The following is a 19,345-nucleotide window of genomic DNA, read 5'->3' as shown; positions in this document are numbered from 1 at the left end:
TTGGTAAATTATATTATCCTTTGCAAAAATAAATAAATATAAATAATAATTTATTTTATTAAAGTGTCACATACTCGTCTACTGATGTTTATACATACAGATAATATATAATATACATTTCACAATAGTAAACATCATTCTGTTCCTTTATAATCAATAGAAACTTTATAAAAAGTAAGAAGAAAAAACAACAGTTAAAGGATACAGATAAATGTACTTACGTTGGATCTTAGTTTTATTTACTTGGATGTCTTCTCCTGCAAACGGAACTCGTCAGAAACATAGCAGAATCTTCAGTTTGTTGAAGGAGGCTATTATCCGACAGAAACAGAAAGGTGCAGTGGCGTTTACTTTGAATATGACGTCATCACTTAAATAGCGTCACAACTAAAAGCCCTAACAACGGAACCAAAATCGGAAACGTTACGGTATTTCCGTATCTTTTTTTAACATGAATAAATTCGTACAGACTTCGTCCCCTTTCAAAGGTAATGCCTGCCTCATATCAAATATTGCACATTAGTTCTACCAATACAAACAAGACAAATTAAATCTAGTACATAATAAAAGAAGAAATTTTGCTATTGTAAATTTTAGGGATGTCGACAATTACGTTGCTACAACGTTTTAATTACGTGATATATTTGATCGATGTACAGTACATATATTGCAATTATTTTTTTATTATTTTTTTTTATTATAACGATGTATTATTGATGACAAAAACATGGTTCCTCTTTTATAATAGCGTAAAAATCAACTTAATATTTTATCGACCAAAAATATGACGACGTTGCTATAACGTCACAGATACGTGACAGATGCGTCGCAATATGACATTGCAACAACGTAATATAAACGTTATTAAAAACAATAATAACGTTGTCCTGACGTCGGTTCTACGTCGTATCTGACGTGACGTAAAATTACATTCTCACAACGTTGCAACAACGTCGCACTAACGTAACGTCAGTCATGACCTTCTAGCGACCAATACATAACGTCGCAAGGACGTCATGTGTTTCCTGGGAACCCAGTGCTATGGATCAGAAAACAGTTCATATAATATAATACTCTTTTGTTGAAATATATGATAAAGTGTATAATACATGGCAAAATCCGTATCACATGCCGTATCACCCTCGACCAATATCATCCCTCGGGCCTAAAGGCCCTTGGGCTGATATTGATGTCTCGGGATGATACGACATATGATACGGATTTTGCCATGTATTATTCTCTATTTATTGACTTTTGAAAAATGATATTCACTGAGGCCGACGGTCAATTAAACCCCATATTCACCGAAACAAAAGACAGTAATTGTTTTATTCCATATTCCGAGAGAAGAAAATGTATTTGATGACAAACATGTACCAAAACAAATTGTACATGAAAATTTTTACCATAACGTTGCATTTTAATGCGCGTGACGTTTAACTCGGTGAATAACACTTTCTCAGGTGAATATGCTGTTTTATTCAAAATCCTATTCATATAGAAAAACCTACTAAAATTTAATCAATATGGAATAATATACTTTGTTATTTTATTAGTTTTGCTTTTGCTTATGCATTTTTGTACTATTTCCGTAAATAAAAAGATTGCATACAATCATATGATGCTGTATTGTTGGGTTTTCTTTTATAATTTTTACACTTTTTTTTGTTTACCAATCGGACAACTTTGGGTTCAAGTATGGCTAATGTGTTGATTCTACTTACAAACGCTACAGTTACCAGAGTTGTTTGCAAACAACAGTTACAAGATGTTTAAAAAATATATTCGGAAACTCAAGGAAAAAGATGAAACAATATCTATTTGAGATACATCTTACAAGAAAACTAATAAACCATTGTTTCCTAATACATGTAAAAGGACGTTTGAAATCATCCCTGGCAAGTCTACACAGACTACCTTGATCTCTTTGACCATTATGACATATTTGTGCTACGGGTGACCATGGATAGCTTGAATTCGCTCTTGTTTCCCATTCCAGACTTATAACCGCATTAGACATACAAATGTTACCAATTGTGCAGTTATACTCTTCCGACTCATTTGAGATCACTCCATCTTTGTAGTTATTGCCAACCTTTTGAATTTTTCTGTTGTTATTTGTTTGTTTGGTTGGTGTTTCTCGCTTATTCTATCTTAAGTAATGGTGAGCACCACACCAGACTAACTTTTCATATAGTGCCATCTGTAAATAGAATACAAACTTGATAAATGTGTTGCCTGCGGAGCTTATTTGTGAACTGTTCTCCATCGTGAACACCTAAAAAATGAAAGACAACGGTGTATAAATACTTGAATACTTATAGCCTTTATGAACAAATGACACCTTATTGGTTACTTAAAGGCCTGTATGAACAAATGAGACTGTATGAACAAATGAGACCTACTTGAATACTTAAAGACGTGAATGAACAAATGAGAGCTATAATAAATTGTCAAATCCACTTAAGGTAAATAATATGAATCAATAGTTTATCGATATTCATATCTAGTGCATATATATACTGATCATACAAACCAAGGTATAAAAAATGAAGGATTCGAACAGGTACGCGTCTCTTGCTATGCTTGTATTACCCACATTCCGATTCCACACTTGATACGGTGCTTTTTGTCCGCGATTTGCTTTTTGTCCGCTTTTGCTTTTTGTCCGATTATTTTGCTTTTTGTCCGATACTTTTGCTTTTTGTCCGTTGCTTTTTGTCCGTTTTGCTTTTTGTCCGATAATTTTGCTTTTTGTCCGATACTTTTGCTTTTTGTCCGTTGCTTTTTGTCCGTTTTGCTTTTTGTCCGATAATTTTGCTTTTTGTCCGACACTTTTGCTTTTTGTCCGTTGCTTTTTGTCCGTTTTGCTTTTTAGCTCACCTGGACCATAGGACTAAGTGAGCTTTTCTCATTTTCTCATTATTCGTCGTCGTCATTAATTTTTACACAAATCTTCTCTTCTGAAACTACTGGCAAAATTAAAGCAAACATGGCCAAAATCATCCTTAGGGTATTTAGTTTCAAAAAAGTATCCGATGACCCCGCCCAATAATTAAGATGGCCGCAATGTCTAAAAGAAGAGCATCGCATAAAATGTAGATTTTGGCTTATATATCTGAAACAAAACCATAGAGACAATCTAACAAGGGATAAGAACACTTCGCCTCATAAAATAATGTGGACCAGTCAGAACTTTTCATGTGGAACAATATGAGCTCTTAATTTTAAAAAAAGTGGGACAATCGGGAATAAGCCCTACAGACTTGAGCAATTCTAAAATAAACACTGTTGATGTATTTCTTTTAAATTTTCTATTAAAAAGTGTTTTACATTTACGAATGCACTATATTGTATCTGTATCTAAAATATTAAACGCATTTATTTCGTGATAGAAATTAAGTAAATGCCATTTTATTACTTTTCCCCCTCTTTTCGAGTTTGTCAAACAAAAATAAACTACTTTGTTGAAAATGCTGTTGTGTTAACCAAAGTTTCCTTAATCTTATTACTTGAATAACCTCGAACTTCCTCGTCATTTGGATATAGTTGCTAAATAATTCCGAAATGTATGGATTAATACAGTTTATCTAAATAAATAGCTACACATGTATAACGTAAACTTTGTGATAGTGTTCCAAAAATGAAGTTTGTTTGTTTGTTATATTTGTAATATTTGTAATGTTTAAGAAAAATAAAGTTGTTGGAAATATGACGAAAATATTACCAGACTTAAAAAAGTTTTTTTTTAACTGAAATGTTGCAAAATATTTTGGAGCGACTGTCAATCGGCCATTCGCATATAAGTGCAAATGGTGACTATATATTATTAGCGGGAAGAAGAAACTGTGCGTTTAAGCAATAACATGTCGTAAATGTGTGCACTTCCACATGTAGCAAACGCCGACACCATTTAACATAATGATAAAACTATTCAAACGAGAAAACCATTGATTTACAAAACACTATACGACAAACAAATACAGAAACAAACAACAACTATTGAATTACAGATTGAAACTCCGTTCCTGACTTATTCGTATGATTATCATATATAATATTTAGCGCGGTTAAACATCAATTTAGAATTTCAATAACGAAACCATCACTCAAGGATTATTTGATTTGATAAATTTCTAAACTATTCTAAAGTTTCGAGCATCTGATGAGTTAAGCCTTTTTCAACTGATTTTTATAGTTCGTTCTTATGTTGTACTGTTATACCACTGTCCCAGGTTAGGGGGAGGGTTGGGATCCCGCTAATATGTTTAACTCCGGCACATTATTTAAATCTGTGCCTGTCCCAAGTCAGGAGCCTGTATATTCAGTGGTTGTCGTTTGTTTATGTGTTACATATTTGTTTTTTCATTTATTTTTTTGACATAAATAAGGCCGTTAGTTTTCTCGTTTGAATTGTTTTACATTGTCTTATCGGGGCCTTTTATAGCTGACTATGCTGTATGGGCTTTCCTCATTGTTGAAGGCCGTACGGTGACCTAATGCTGTTAATGTCTGTGTCATTTTGGTCTTTTGTGGATAGTTGTCTCATTTGCAATAATACCACATCTTCTTTTTTATAAGAATGCCAACTCCTCACACGTACAATTATTACTTCATTTTGTTTTTTTCACTCATCTAATTATTATATTTATTTTAATTCAATATTGTATCCATATAAATGTATATGAACGCTTACATATATATAATTATTGCGATATCATATATAAGAGAGAGGCAAAGTGTACCAAATGATAATCACACTAAAAAGGGTTGAAACAAACCAACAAAGCCGCAGCTGAATGAAAAACAACAAGATACACAACAGTCCACAAAACAAATGGTCCGAGAACACAATTAATTCTTAGTGCATTTCTTTTAGAACATAAATGAAAATTAAAAAAATCCCACCTGCGCTTTCTCAATGACACTTTTACAGTGTGTTGTACTAATTTTGGGACAAATTATATCAAAATTATAGAAAACTTCATCGCGTCTAACTCAAAATATGGACAATTTTGTGTTTAGGGTGTCTTGAAATCTTTTGACAGCTTCCGAAGTGCTAATTTTTAACGTTTTTGAGCTGGACCAAATCACTACTTTCCTGTAAAATTCTGGACCCAAATTTTTTTACAGTGTAATTTCACCCCCCCCCCCCCTCCCCCTACTTACAATGTGAGGCATTAAACAAGGAGAAATAAATTTGGAAGGGGTATAAAAATTATTGGCAAGTAACCCACTGTTATCACTAGGGACTAATAACGAAAATCAAGGGACGACAATTGTGGTCTCGGACGAAATCATTGAAATTTAAAATCTGAGCAACAAGAACCAATGCAACTGTGATGATGTATGGTTAATTGGAAGATAATCCTGCTCCGTCCATTAAGTTAAAGTCATGTATTAAACTCAAACTCTCGAACACGTTGTCTTGGAAGATCTTTATTCCAAGGGGGTCCTTAATAGTTGCTTTTTGATAATCCTATAAGGAGTTTATAATTTAACTCCTTGCGAACACTTTCATAAGGAACGAAAATTCCCATCTGCATCTTTTTGAAAAGATTGCAAATATTGTTTAAATTAAATAGGGTATCCAATTTCAAACCCAGCGTCTCGGAAAATCTCATTTTAGGGCACTAGACAATGATTAAATGTAGTAATTCGATAATAATACATGGATTTCTCGCGAAAACATCGTTAAGGCGAAATTTAAAGTTTGTCTTGGCTGATTGAAGAAATTTCACAATAGAAACTGAAACGCAAAAACGCAAAAACGCATAAAGATGTTTATTCAGGACAATAACTTATATAAAACAACAGCAGAAATACATATAATGTATCACCAATGGAGGTTGTAAAATACTGTAGGTGATACTTAAACGTAATGTTCTATTTATTTTTTTTGTCGTTAAGGGGACTGGAGGGTCTTAATCCATTATTTTTTAAATATACATGTAGGATTTTGCTTGTTTTTCTATAGATGAACTTTTATCATATACTAAATAGAAAAATCAAATAAAAACATGGGGTTATCGTTCACTTAAGCTCACAATCTGCCCTCGAAAGAAGCAACCATTTTGTTAAGGTACTTTTTTTAAGTTGAACTAATAGGAGAAATAGAGATATATATATATATCGAAATAAAAAAAGAACTAAATTACAGAAATCGATTTAATTTTACAACTGTTTAGTTTACGTAAAGCATATTTGAAAAATATCTATAGGTCACCGATGAGTTGAAAAAGACATTTTAATTCTAATGCCAAAACAAAATGTCATTATTGCACTAAAGGGAGACAATTTGGAGCTTTTACAGTGATATAAACATTTGAAAAATAAATCTGAGGCCAAAATCATTCGATTTTTTGGGTTGATTTTTGAGCCAATTCATCAAGTTATAACTAATAGTGTCATAAATAAAATTTGAAATGAAAACAAAAATGATAAAATTTTTGCTGAAATTACCCTCGAGCCTCCGAAAGAGCAAGTATTGCACCAAAAAAAAGGAATCATCCTTTAACGGAAACAACTCTTGAAATCATCGGCTATTCGTCGATGACTAAAGGCTATTTATTTCTGAAATCTAAATTTTGTTTTGCTGTTCTGAGTGTTCAAGATGTTACATGCAGCTAAAATATTGGTAAAACATTTGAAAAAATACTGATCTGTATAAAATTTACACAAAAGTAAACGAATGAAAGCCACTGGAATGCAGTCCAGGACTCGGATAAATAAGCACATTTAAACAAGAGTGCACACACTGAAATGTCTCGCCTACTTTACTCATCATTAACATTATGTTGATAGCCCTAAGTATAAAGATTTATTACAACTGCCACATAAACTTAACATTAACCAAGATAGCTAAACAAAGACCAAATGAATTATGAAAATGAGGTAAAGGTCAGACGAACCATACCAGGCAGACACGAACAGCTAACAATTCTTCGATACAACAAATATACTTGACCTATTACTTATAGTTTAAGAAAAACAGACCAAAACACAAAAACTTAACACTGTGCAATGAACCGTGAAATTGAGGTCATGGTCAAATAAAACCTGGGAGACATATATATAGATCATAAGATATTTTCATGCACCAAATATAGTGACCTTTGGCATATAATATTAGATAAAAAGACCAAAACTCAAAAACTGAACTTTGACCACTGAACCATGAAAATGAGGTCAAGGTCAGATGATATCTTCCCGCTAGACATGTACACCTTACAATCATTCCATACAACAAATATTGTAGACTCATTGCATAAAGTATGAGAAAAACAGACCAAGACAGAAAAATTTAACTATAACCACTGAACCGTGAAAATGAGGTCAAGGTCAGATGAAACCTGCCAGTTGGACATGTGCACCTTACAGTCCTTCCATACACCGAATATACTAGCCCTGTTGCTTATAGTATCTGAGATGTGGACTTGACCACCAAAACTTATTCTAACCTTTGTTTACTGATCCACGAAATGAAGTCGAGGTCAAGTGAAAACTGTCAAGGTACGCACATACCAAATACAGTTATCCTATTACTTATAATAAGAGAGAATTCAACATTACAAAAATTCTGAACTTTTTTTTCAAGTGATCACTGAACCATGAAAATGAGGTCAAGGACATTGGACATGTGACTGACAGAAACTTCGTAACATGAGGCATCTATATACAGAGTATGAAGCATCCAATTCTTCCACCTTCTAAAATATTAAGCTTTTCAGAAGTTAACTTACGCCGCCGCCGCCGCCGCCGCCGCCGCCGGATCACTATTCATATGTCGAGCTTTCTGCAACAAAAGTTACAGGCTCGACTAAAATGACAGGTTATATGAACTGAGTGGCAATAAAAGCACAAGTCTAACACTTGCTTTTTAAAAAATTAAAATCTTTATTTAAAATGGTCATCTTTAAACAAACAAAAATTGAATATGAAAATTTACAATTCCAACAATAGATCGATATTAAACAGAAATGTTTCATTATCATTTTTCGGCTACAATTGGTATATAAACCATCCAAATGTCAAAATATCAACATAGAGTATTTACAAAGAATGTTTCTGTTATGTTGTGCAACTAAATCTCTACAGCAAATGGTAGTGACAACACTAGATGTTAATTAGGATCCAGCGAAAAGCCAGGCTTTTGTCCACGAAGGTAGCAAATTGTCGGTGTGACTATCGCTAACGGCTTTTGGTAACACACGATATGGTTGTTGGTCATGTTGTTATCACCAAGGGAAAGTCATCGTGCTCTTAATTTCCACACAAACTGATATAGCTCCAAAGGTTTAACAATGAACACCAATGGACACTCATGTCAATTGGAATGCCACGCGGAATCAATATCGGAGATGTTAAAGACAAATGCATCGGTCATGCTGGGCTTTTGTTGCTTAATGTCTAAATGGACATGGCCTATATTTAAAAGATCCTTTTGCGGAATTTGTGGATTATTTGGTCAACTGTATACAGTCTACGAGCAATTGCATCCTGGGAAAAGCCTCATTAGATAAACCCCAATTTGTTTGTAATTTTTGTAATTGGTTGTCAGAAAGACCTGGCATATAGTCTTATATTTATTGAACTTACTTACTTACAATAAGGGATAAGCCAGCGAGTAAGTCAGCAAAGGGTTAGGGAAGTACCTTGGTATATAAAAAAGTCGAAATAAACAATTGCCGGCTGGCCAAGAGATTCTCCACGTGGGGTATGATGCCAGAGGTAGAAGTTATGGCAAGCCGTTCTCGTCAAAACTATGTTTAAACCATTTTTCGAAAAATTTACACACTGAGAATTACAACAAAGCACACTGAGATTTAAAAACTTTAAAACGCACACTGAGAATTGAAAATTACACACTGAGAATTAAAAATTACACACTGAGATTTCATAAAGACGCACTGAGATTACAAAAATGAAAAACGCACACTGAGAATTGAAAATTACACACTGAGAATTGAAAATTACACACTGAGATTTCAAAAAGACACACTGAGAATAAATAAACTGAAAACACACACTGAGACTTTGAAATTACACACTGAGAATTTAAAATTACACACTGAGATTTGTGCGCACTTTTTATGCGCACATATCTAATTAGCATACTTAATCTGAATCTATTACAAGCTTAAAGCAACAAGGGGACAGTACTCGTTAGTCCTTCGATTTGGTTCCAAATTATTAATAAAAAAAACTTTAGAAATATAAGAACAAGAAAAATACCCACTTACTCTTATTACAAAATATAATCAAATGCGGAAAAACTTTATTAAAATTATAAGAAAACATTGGAACCATCTGCAAAATAATGCAGTGAAATTTTGACTCAAGTGTCTATTATAGCATTTAAACGTAACAAAAATATAAAAGATTAACCATCGAAATCAGGGAAACAGTTGGAAGACTTTTGAAAAGGGACCCATTTTACTATGAACTTCATATAAAACGAGTACTGGGTGCAACAATTTATTACAAGTATCAAATAAACACAATTACACATATAACATTAGAGCAATGAATATAAAGCATGTCTTAAAAAGCAAAAAGGCATAATATAAGCTAACTGCTATAAGTAGAATATGAAAACTACTACCCCATATGAGCTGTTATAGAGCTCTGCTTAGTAAATAATCACATGAAAACATTACTGTTTAAAAAATACATTAAGCAATATAATATTACTACAAAGAAAATTGAAGCTTCCCAAATATAAGGCATGAGCTAATTCAGCTCAGAACTGGTCAAAACGCACTATTAAAGCTAAGAAGAAGCAAAGCAAGCTACCAGCCAATAATACTATTGGTGTGGGTGGGAGGGTTATAAAAATTGCTTTGAATTTTGCCATCCAAAATAAGGCCTGGACGCAGCCATGCTACATTTTAACAATTAAACAACAACCCAAAGCTGGAATGGACCCGACTCGATCTCCGTAAAAGCGAATTTACCCAAAATTCTACTTTACTATGAACTTCATATAAAACGAGTACTGGGTGCAACAATTTATTACAAGTATCAAATAAACACAATTACACATATAACATTAGAGCAATGAATATAAAGCATGTCTTAAAAAGCAAAAAGGCATAATATAAGCTAACTGCTATAAGTAGAATATGAAAACTACTACCCCAGGATCCAAAGGGAAAGATAGAAAAAAAAAATATATATATATATAAAAATAAAAATAAGAATAAAAGTATAAAAATTGTCAAAAATCTTCCTTCTTACAAGATCAATTGTAATATTAACACATTAAAAAGGTAAAGCTGCCCCAAATTTCTGCAAAGCTTCAGATTTGCTAGATAAGCCCTGTTCAATGTATCTCAAATAAGCATTGCTTTTCCACATACCAATATCTTGTATGCATTCCCCTGACAAACCTGCCTGGAAGGCAAAGGTGGCTCCCCCCCTTCGAAATGAATGTCCTGTTAACTTATCACCACAACCTACATTGGCAAGAATGTCATTTACAAATGATATAAAGTTCACATAGGATAATGATTTAATTACACTTTCACACAATAAAGGTGTCTGACCATTAGACCCTAATATTTGATGGAGGCTGAGTAGGCGGTATAATGCAGAGGCTGGACAGAGAGGATGACCTGGAATCTGTGGTATCACAACATTTAGCTGTTTCTCACGGAACTGAATAGTTTTTGTTTTATGAAAAGTTATAATAAATCCATCATCAATACTCCCAATCTGCTCAATCCGTAGGATAGGATTATGCTTATCCTTGAATAGAAAATTGCCGGGTCTGAGTAAACCAAAGAAACCAATTAAGCATGCTACGTATACGGACAGGTCATAAAGCCTACACAAGTTCAGTTCCTTCTTTATCATAAGTAGCATATTTGGAGTAACAGCTGTGGCTCCAACCTGTGCATCACCTATATCTCGTTTAACACCAAGCAATAAATGCTTAATATGCCAGTTATCGGTTATGGGATCCTTGAGACCATTAGCTTTATGCAGGTGCTTAACTACTGCTAAATAATTTTGGATTGTACAAAAACGAAATTTCTTGTAATGAGCCAAATATGCTATATATAGAGAAAAATCATCAGTCGAGACTGGCACTGGTTGAATAGACATAGTCTCACAAAAAGAAAGGTAGCATTTTAACTGGAATCTGTACAGTCGCTTTGTGCTCTCTGCCCAACCCCTGGATCTGTACTCAGCCGCAACCCTTACGAGGGTGTCTTCCACACATCCACCTGTACATAAAAAAATTAAAAGACATATGATTTAGCAATTCATGCACTGATAAAATACCTTTAGGATTAAATGGTAACAAATCATACACTAGACTAAGTTTGTCTTTTTCATGTAATCTAGAACATGCATCTGCTAATGTATTAAATTTACCAGGTATATGAATGGCAAAAATGGAAAAATTATACACAGCTTGCATATAAAACAAGAATCTTATGTAAACCATCACAACTGGATTCCTACTAGTCATTTTATTTATAACACTTTTTGCTGTGACATTGTCAGTATAAATAATAACTCTTTTGTTTTCCAAAAATGATGCCCATTTAAAAATTGCAATAACAATAATGATTGTTTCTTTTAAATTAATGTGCAGAGGGGCCACATCCGGCATATCAAGTGTCCAGTTTATGTAGAAAAAATCACCTAAAAAAGTGGCTCCCCCACCTTCAGAGCAAGCGTCGCACTGAAGGGATGAAATTGGCTTATTGTCTAAAATACAAGTCCTTCCATTAAAAGTTTTCATGAACTTAAGCCACCACTCTAGGTCTGCAGAAAAATCAGAGTTCAGTAAAGCTTTGTCCGAATGGTTCTTGAGTGTATTCTTCAGATCAATCATCCTACGCATGAAAGAGCGACCCCCCTGTATGACTTGAGACGCCCAGTTTAAACTACCAATAAGCGACTCAAGTTGTCTTTTTGTAGCTCGACGTTTATTCTGAAACGTTTGCAATAAACCATGAAAATCTGCTAATTTTCTATCTGGCAAAGAAAGTGTCATTTCACCTGTGTCAATTAAAACTCCTAAAAATATCAATTTTTGTGCAGGTCCATCAATCTTACTGTAGTTTATATGAAAACCAAGCTGACGCAAAATGAAGAGAAGCTTTTGAAGTGCACTTTTGCATTCATTATATGAGTTGCTAATAATTAAAAAATCATCAAGGTATGATATAACCAGTATATTAAATTTTGCTTTCATTATCCTGCACACTGCACTAGAAAGACATTGAAAAATACTTGGTGATTTAGAAGCGCCAAAAGGTAATTTTGTATCATAAAAATAGGTATCCTCAGCGTCACCCTCAAATTTCCAATGAAGACCAGTAAGATTATAATTAGATTCATGAAGGCTTACACATCTGTATGCATTTTTAAGATCAACTTTGCAAAGATAATTATTATGTTGAATTAATTTGCATGCATAATTAAGATCCATGTAAGAACAAGCTTTTTCCTCAACTAAACTATTCAAACAAAATTTATTTGGCATACTAGCATCATGGATTAAACGCACAGATCCATTATCTTTCGGAACAGAACCAATAGCACTAGTAATTAAGGGTTTCACCTTTGTCACCACATAATTTCCATTATCAATTTCATTTTTGATTTGTTTTTCAACTAAACTTTTTTGTGACATTGCAGATCTGTAATTATCGCACAGAACTTGAGTATTAAAATCAGGCATTTTATCCACAATCGAAAAACCATTTTTAACTCCAGATAAGATAAAGTCATAATCCTTGTCATCGCAAGGGAGTAGGCTACACCATGAATCAAAATGAAGACGATAAGTTTTGACGCAAGGCATATTTCGGAAAAAATTTATGCGGTTGAATTCGTTTGTGGTTTCCTGACTTCGTTTTTTGAATTGTGCTCCACTGCTTTGTGATCTCGAGAGTAGCAAATGGCACAGTTATGCGCCATGCGGCACCTTTGAAACTCACAAGTTCCTGAATTGAATTTACGACAGATTTCTCTGCCATCTGGCATAAATGGACCTCTCTTCCTTGAATTTTGTTTCGAACCTGGGTTCTCCCTCAAATTTTCAGACGGACTTGATTTATTCATTGCACTTAAAGTACGCATTGTTAAGCTGTTATTCTTGGGAACTAAATGGAAATCTCGCAAATCCTTCTGTGGATCCCCCCACTTAAAGCCTTCCTTGGCCTGAAGGTCCCTGTATTCCTTATCGTACAACAGAACACTATGCCAAATATGATTGGCTACTAGTCTAAAAATGCTTTGAGTATAACTTAGGTAACCTTTAGTCTCCAGGGGGGACAATTCATCAGTACGAATGAGTTCTGTGAGTATACCAAGGCTTGCAAAACCCCATTGTTCTAAGGTGACGTGACTCAGAGGCGTTTTCTTACGATCAATTTCAATACGAGCTCCACCCCCTATCTCGACTATATGGCCCTCTTCTTCAATCGAATCAAGAGACGTAAGAAACAAATAATCAGTGATCTGCTTAGCTTTTTTAATTTGTATACATGTACCTGAGATTGGGGTTTGTTCTGCCTCCTTCGATGGGAGTGCCTGTAGTTCTACGACCAGAGCTTTGGTGAGGTTTGACTGTTCTTTTTCTAGCTTAGCTTTACGTAGCTCTAGGTTCAAATGTTCACATTGGGCTTCTAACTGTTCAATTTCGGACTGAATACTTGTAGTACTTTTAGGGTGTCTAGACGGCTTGACCGAGAGGGGGGTTTCTCGACGTACATGTACTCGCTGGTCACTTATAGGAGGAGGAGATGGATCGTGTAACATAGGGCTGACATGAGCTTCCTCAGCAGTAGCTAATAAAGGGGAACTGAAAGTCAACGTTTGCTTGTTCATTGTGCGGTCACTACCTCCTGTCAGGGATCGAAGAACATCCTTGTATCTATTGCCTGCATTTGATCTAGGTGTTCGCTGCATAGTATGTGATTTTATCACAGTAAATTGTCCATATTTTTATAAAAATTGCTTTGAATTTTGCCATCCAAAATAAGGCCTGGACGCAGCCATGCTACATTTTAACAATTAAACAACAACCCAAAGCTGGAATGGACCCGACTCGATCTCCGTAAAAGCGAATTTACCCAAAATTCTACGTTTAATTACTGGTAGTTATGATCTGATTTATAGGCAACAAACTTATGAATATGAGCGATGTTAAGTCTTGAAATTTATTACGAATGTTGGTTTAAGGAATCGCATTTCATTATAATGACAAGAGTTCTTGAGATCAAGATATTAATCTGTTGAATTATTCATCTCATGAATATTCATTAGTAATTTGCATATTAATCTCAGTGTGTATTTTTGAAATCTGAGTGTGTAATTAACAATTCTCAGTGTGTGTTTTTCAATTTATTCCATCTCAGTGTGTCTTTTTAAAATCTCAGTGTGTAATTTTGAATTCTCAGTGTGTGTTTTTTTTATTTTTTTAAATCTCAGTGTGTAATTTCGACTTCTCAGTGTGTTATTTTAGGTTTTTAAATCTCAGTGTGTATTTTTTTTTCGAAAAAAGGGTTTAAACATAGTTTTGACGAGAACGGCTTGCCATAAGAAGTAGGCATTGCCTTAAAAAAGGCACAGATCACTTAGGCCCAAGACCCGTACGAGTTTGACAACAATGAATTAAAAGGGTAAGGTGGTACCTCTGTTTGCAACGAAGTCGAAATACACTTTAATAATTGCCGGCTGGCCAAACTAAAAGATTCTCCACGTAGGCCATTTTACCAGAGATAGAGGAGGGCATTGCCATACAAATTTCTTATAGCACTTATGCCCTAGACCCGTACGAGTTTGACAATAATGAATCAAAAGGGGGAGATGGTACCTCTGTTTACAACAAAGTCGAAATAAAGTATTGCCGGCTGGCCAAACTAAGAGGTTCTCCACGTAGGCCATTTTACCAGAGATAGATATGGTAATTGCCTTTAAAATGGCATATAACACTAATTCCAAAGACCTGTACGATTTTGCCTGCAAGGGGTTAAAAATAAAAGGTGTTACCTTTGTTTACAACGAAGTCGAAATAAACCACTACCTCTGGTATAATGATCCACGTAGAGAATCCCGGAGTTTGGCCTACCGGCTACAGTTATTTTGACTTTAATGTGAACAGAGGTACCACCTCCTCATTTTAGCTCTTTACTGACAAACTCGTATGGGTATATGCCATATAAGTGCTATAGGCTATTTTAAAGGCAATGACCACCTACACCTCTGGTAGCATGGCCCATGTGGTGAATCTCGTAGTTTGAACAGCCGGCAATATTTCATAACGACTTTGCGATATACTAGAATACCCTCCTTTCCTTTTGCTGGCATAAGTGCTATAAACCATTTTAAAGGCAAGGCCCACCTCTACCTCTGGTATCATGATAAACGTGGATCATCTTTTATTTTTGGCCATCCGGCAATAGTTTATTTCGACTTTGTTATATACCAGGGTACCCTCCTTACCCTTTGCTGACAAACTCGTACAGATCAATGGAATAAGAAGTATGGGCCATTTTAGATGTAATGTCCACCACTACCTTTGTTATAATGGCCTATGTGGAGAATTTCTTTGTTTGGCCAGCCGGCAATAATTCATTTCGACTTCGTTGTAAACATAGATACCACCTCCCTCTTTTAACACTTTGCTGAAGCACTGGTACGGGTCTACGGCATAAGTGGCCATTTTTGAGGCTATGGCCACTTCTACCTCTGGTATCATGGCCCATGTGGAGAATATCTTCGTTTAGACGGCCAGCAATAGTTTATTTCGACTTTGTGATATACTTAGGTACCCCCCTTACCCTTTGCTGATTAACTTACAAGGGTCTGGGACATACGTGTTATGGCTATGTTAGAGGTAATGCCTACCTCATCCTCTGATATAATACCCCGCGTATAGAATCTCTTAGTTAGGCCAGTCGGCTTAATTTATATTTTCGTTGTAAAAAGAGGCATCGCATCCCCCCTTTAACCTTTTGCTGACAAACTCGTACAGGTCTAGGGCGTTAGTTTTATCAGCCATTTAAAAGGCAATGCACACATTTAACCTAGGATTAATGACCAACTTGGAGAATCTCGTACTTAAGCAAGCCGGCAATAATTTATTTCGACTTCTTTGTAAACAGAGGTTCCAACTCCCTTTTAAACCCTTTGATGATACCGCGTACTTCTCTAGGGAATAAGTGTTTTAGGCCATTTTAGAAGCAATGACAACCTCTGCCTCTGGTATCATGGCCCACGCGGAGAATCTCTAAGCCATCCAGCAATAGTTTAGTTCGACTTTATTATATACTAGGGTACCAACCTTACACTTTGCTGACTAACTCGTACGGGTCTAGGTCATACGTGCTCATGGTCATTTTATAGAGGCAATCCCTTCCTCTACCTCTCATATTATGGCGCGCGTGGATAATTTCTTAGTTTAGCCAGCGGGCAACAGTTTATTTCAACTTCGTTATATACCGGGGTAATTCATCCCCCTTTGAACTCATTGTTGACAAACTCGTTCGGGTTTATAGCATAAGTGCTATGAGCCATTTTTAAGAGAATGACTACTCCAACATCTAGTATAAGGGCGCACCTAAAAATGTTTTAGTTTGGGCAGCCGTCACTATTTTTGGTGGACTGTGTGATATACTAGAGTATTCCCCTTACCCTCTTCTGACCAACTCGTACGGCTCGAGGACACAAGTGCCATGGCCCATGGACCATTTAAGAGGCACTGCCTACCTATACCTCTGGTATAATGGCCAACGTGGAGAATCTCTTAGTTTGAAGAGCTGGCAATAATGAGGTTTATTTTTACTTCGTGATATACCGGCGAAACTCATGCCCCTTTTAATTCGTTGCTGATAAACTCGTGTAGATCCAGGACATAAGTGCTATAAGCCATTTATAAGGGTTTGACTACCTCTTCTTCTGGTATAATGGCCTACCTGGAGTATGTCTTAGTTTAGCCAGCTTTCAATAGTTGTTTTTTAGACTTAGGGATATACAAGAGTATTCCCCTTGCCCTCTGTTGACCAACACCTACGGGTCTAGGATATTAGTGCTTCGAGCCATTTTAGAGGTAATGCGATATATTGTAAAAGACATGAAATTTCATGTACAAATCATTTATAATGTGAGTATGGTCTGTATTTAACTCCTAAAAGGACATGGTATTTTGAAGTTCAAAATGAAACCTGCCAAAAATATACACATTTTATATCGGACATAAAGCAAAATTATCGGACAAAAAGCAAAACGGACAAAAAGCAACGGACAAAAAGCAAAAGTTTCGGACAAAAAGCAAAATAATCGGACAAAAGGCAAAACGGACAAAAAGCAACGGACAAAAAGCAAAAGTTTCGGACAAAAAGCAAAATAATCGGACAAAAGGCAAAACGGACAAAAAGCAACGGACAAAAAGCAAAAGTTTCGGACAAAAAGCAAAATTATCGGACAAAAAGCAAAAGCGGACAAAAAGCGAATTGCGGACAAAAAGCACCGTATCACACACTCTAAAGTGTTACACTAGATTAACAGAGCAGACGACTTTTCGAGTGAGCTTAGACACAGATATCTTATATCCATCAACCAATTCGTTGAAGATACAAAATTAAAATAATAGTGTGTAAATATCGTGCATCCAAATCGCTTTTCTGTATTCATATTCAACAGGAACGCTGAAACCCAACTATTTGAAAGCCAATGAAACATAAATCATAAATACCTGAAAACATAAATAGCTGTATCACAACCAATGAAGAGTATCAAAACTAAAATACAAACTCGAAGAGAGACGGACTTAATCATGCTACAAAATCTAAACGACAAAATACAAGCTGCAGTCTACAAACCGTTTATAAAAGAAGGTTTTTACATTAAGTATGTGTCTTACGAGTACAAACAAGTCAGCAAGTATGGTTCTAAATAAGTACCAAACGAATAAATTATAATATCAATTCATATTATATTTGTTTAGTTTATCAACGGCCAGTGCAAATGAGGCATGCAATGAATCGTGTCCGTTCCGAAATTCTGCCTTCTGAGCTGAGCTGGCTATTGGATGTTCTGTCAACGAGGGACATCATCAGAAAGCACTTTAAGGATTTGTTTTAAATTGCAATATGTTTTATATCGTAACAGACTTTGCTTTCCAACTATAAGATAACAACGCCTGTGGTATGTATTATGTGAAAGATTTGCCGGGAATGTTTGACGGCTTGCCATAAATGCATCAAAAGACGAAAGCAAAATTACCCCTCTCGACAATATAACTTGGTTTCAACCTACTTTCTGCAAAATGAGTAAAAAAACGAGCACAAACATTTAACTTATTTATTCGACTGGAAAAAAGTTACCTCTGCCAGTATCAACTAGTACCACTTCGAACTCGATCGTGGTCAACCTGTACCATGTCTAATGACACTGTCCAGAATTACACCTCTCCACTGAGTCAAGGGGGGGTTGAACCCTCGAGAAATGTTAAATATCGGCATTTTCTGCATATGCTTGTTCAACAAAGACGTGATGAAGCCTAAGTGGTTGTCGTCGTTTCCTCTTGACATTTTTTTTTGTTTTTCATTTCAAGTCGGCCCTTTAGTTTACACTTAATAAACGTTTCATATGTCATAGATCCAGGAATCTCTTATAATTTATACGGTATGGTTTGTGTTCATTGTTGACGGTTATACAGTGGTTTAAATTCTTGTCCCGTTGTTTATGGTAAAATTGAGAATGGAAATGGGGAATGTGTCAAAGAGACAACAACCCGACCAAATAAAAAACAACAGCAGAGGGTCACCAACAGGTCTTCAATGTAGCGAGAAATTCCCGCACCCGGAGGCGTCCTTCAGCTGGCCCCTAAACAAATATATACTAGTCCAGTGATAATGAACGCCATACTAATTTCCAAATTGTACACAAGAAACTAAAATTAAAATAATACAAGACTAACAAAGGCCAGAGGCTCCTGACTTGGGACAGGCGCAAAAATGCGGCGGGGTTAAACATGTTTGTGAGATCTCAACCCTCCCCCTATACCTCTAACCAATGTAGTAAAGTAAACAATGGTAAATAGTTGTTCGTTGTATGCAATACCTATTCTGCCTGTTTTCTCATGATGTGAGGTTTCATGATTTTTTTATCTTCGAAAATCTAGTAATGACTATAGAATAATGCTTACAGTTATATTGGTTTCTGTATTTAAGTAACGGGATTTTCCTTTCCCTTTTTTCATGATGTTGACTATTTAGTAAGGTCGTGCTTTGCTTACACATGAAATGAAATCATTCAGGCATGTGTAGATAACTATAACATGTTCAAACCAGGTGCTCCGCAGGGCGCAGCTTTATAC

General features: G+C 35.4%; 2 protein-coding genes across 2 annotated transcripts; both read right to left on the bottom strand.

Moving 5' to 3' along the window:
• Positions 1-9,463: 9,463 nt before the first annotated feature.
• Positions 9,464-12,823, bottom strand: LOC139496412 (uncharacterized). The gene has a single exon (XM_071285005.1). It carries the CDS (start codon positions 12,821-12,823, stop codon positions 11,192-11,194), a length of 1,632 nt encoding a protein of 543 aa, XP_071141106.1. The 3' UTR covers positions 9,464-11,191.
• LOC139494648 (uncharacterized) lies at positions 10,264-11,109 on the bottom strand. Its single transcript, XM_071282809.1, has one exon. The coding sequence runs from the start codon at positions 11,107-11,109 to the stop codon at positions 10,264-10,266; it is 846 nt and encodes a 281-aa protein (XP_071138910.1).
• Positions 12,824-19,345: the final 6,522 nt, after the last annotated feature.

This window comes from Mytilus edulis, chromosome 11, assembly GCF_963676685.1.
Source record: "Mytilus edulis chromosome 11, xbMytEdul2.2, whole genome shotgun sequence".
Lineage (NCBI taxonomy): Eukaryota > Metazoa > Mollusca > Bivalvia > Mytilida > Mytilidae > Mytilus > Mytilus edulis.
The sequence above is the reverse complement of the archived record's forward strand: the minus strand, read 5'-3'. Positions and strand labels throughout refer to the sequence as shown.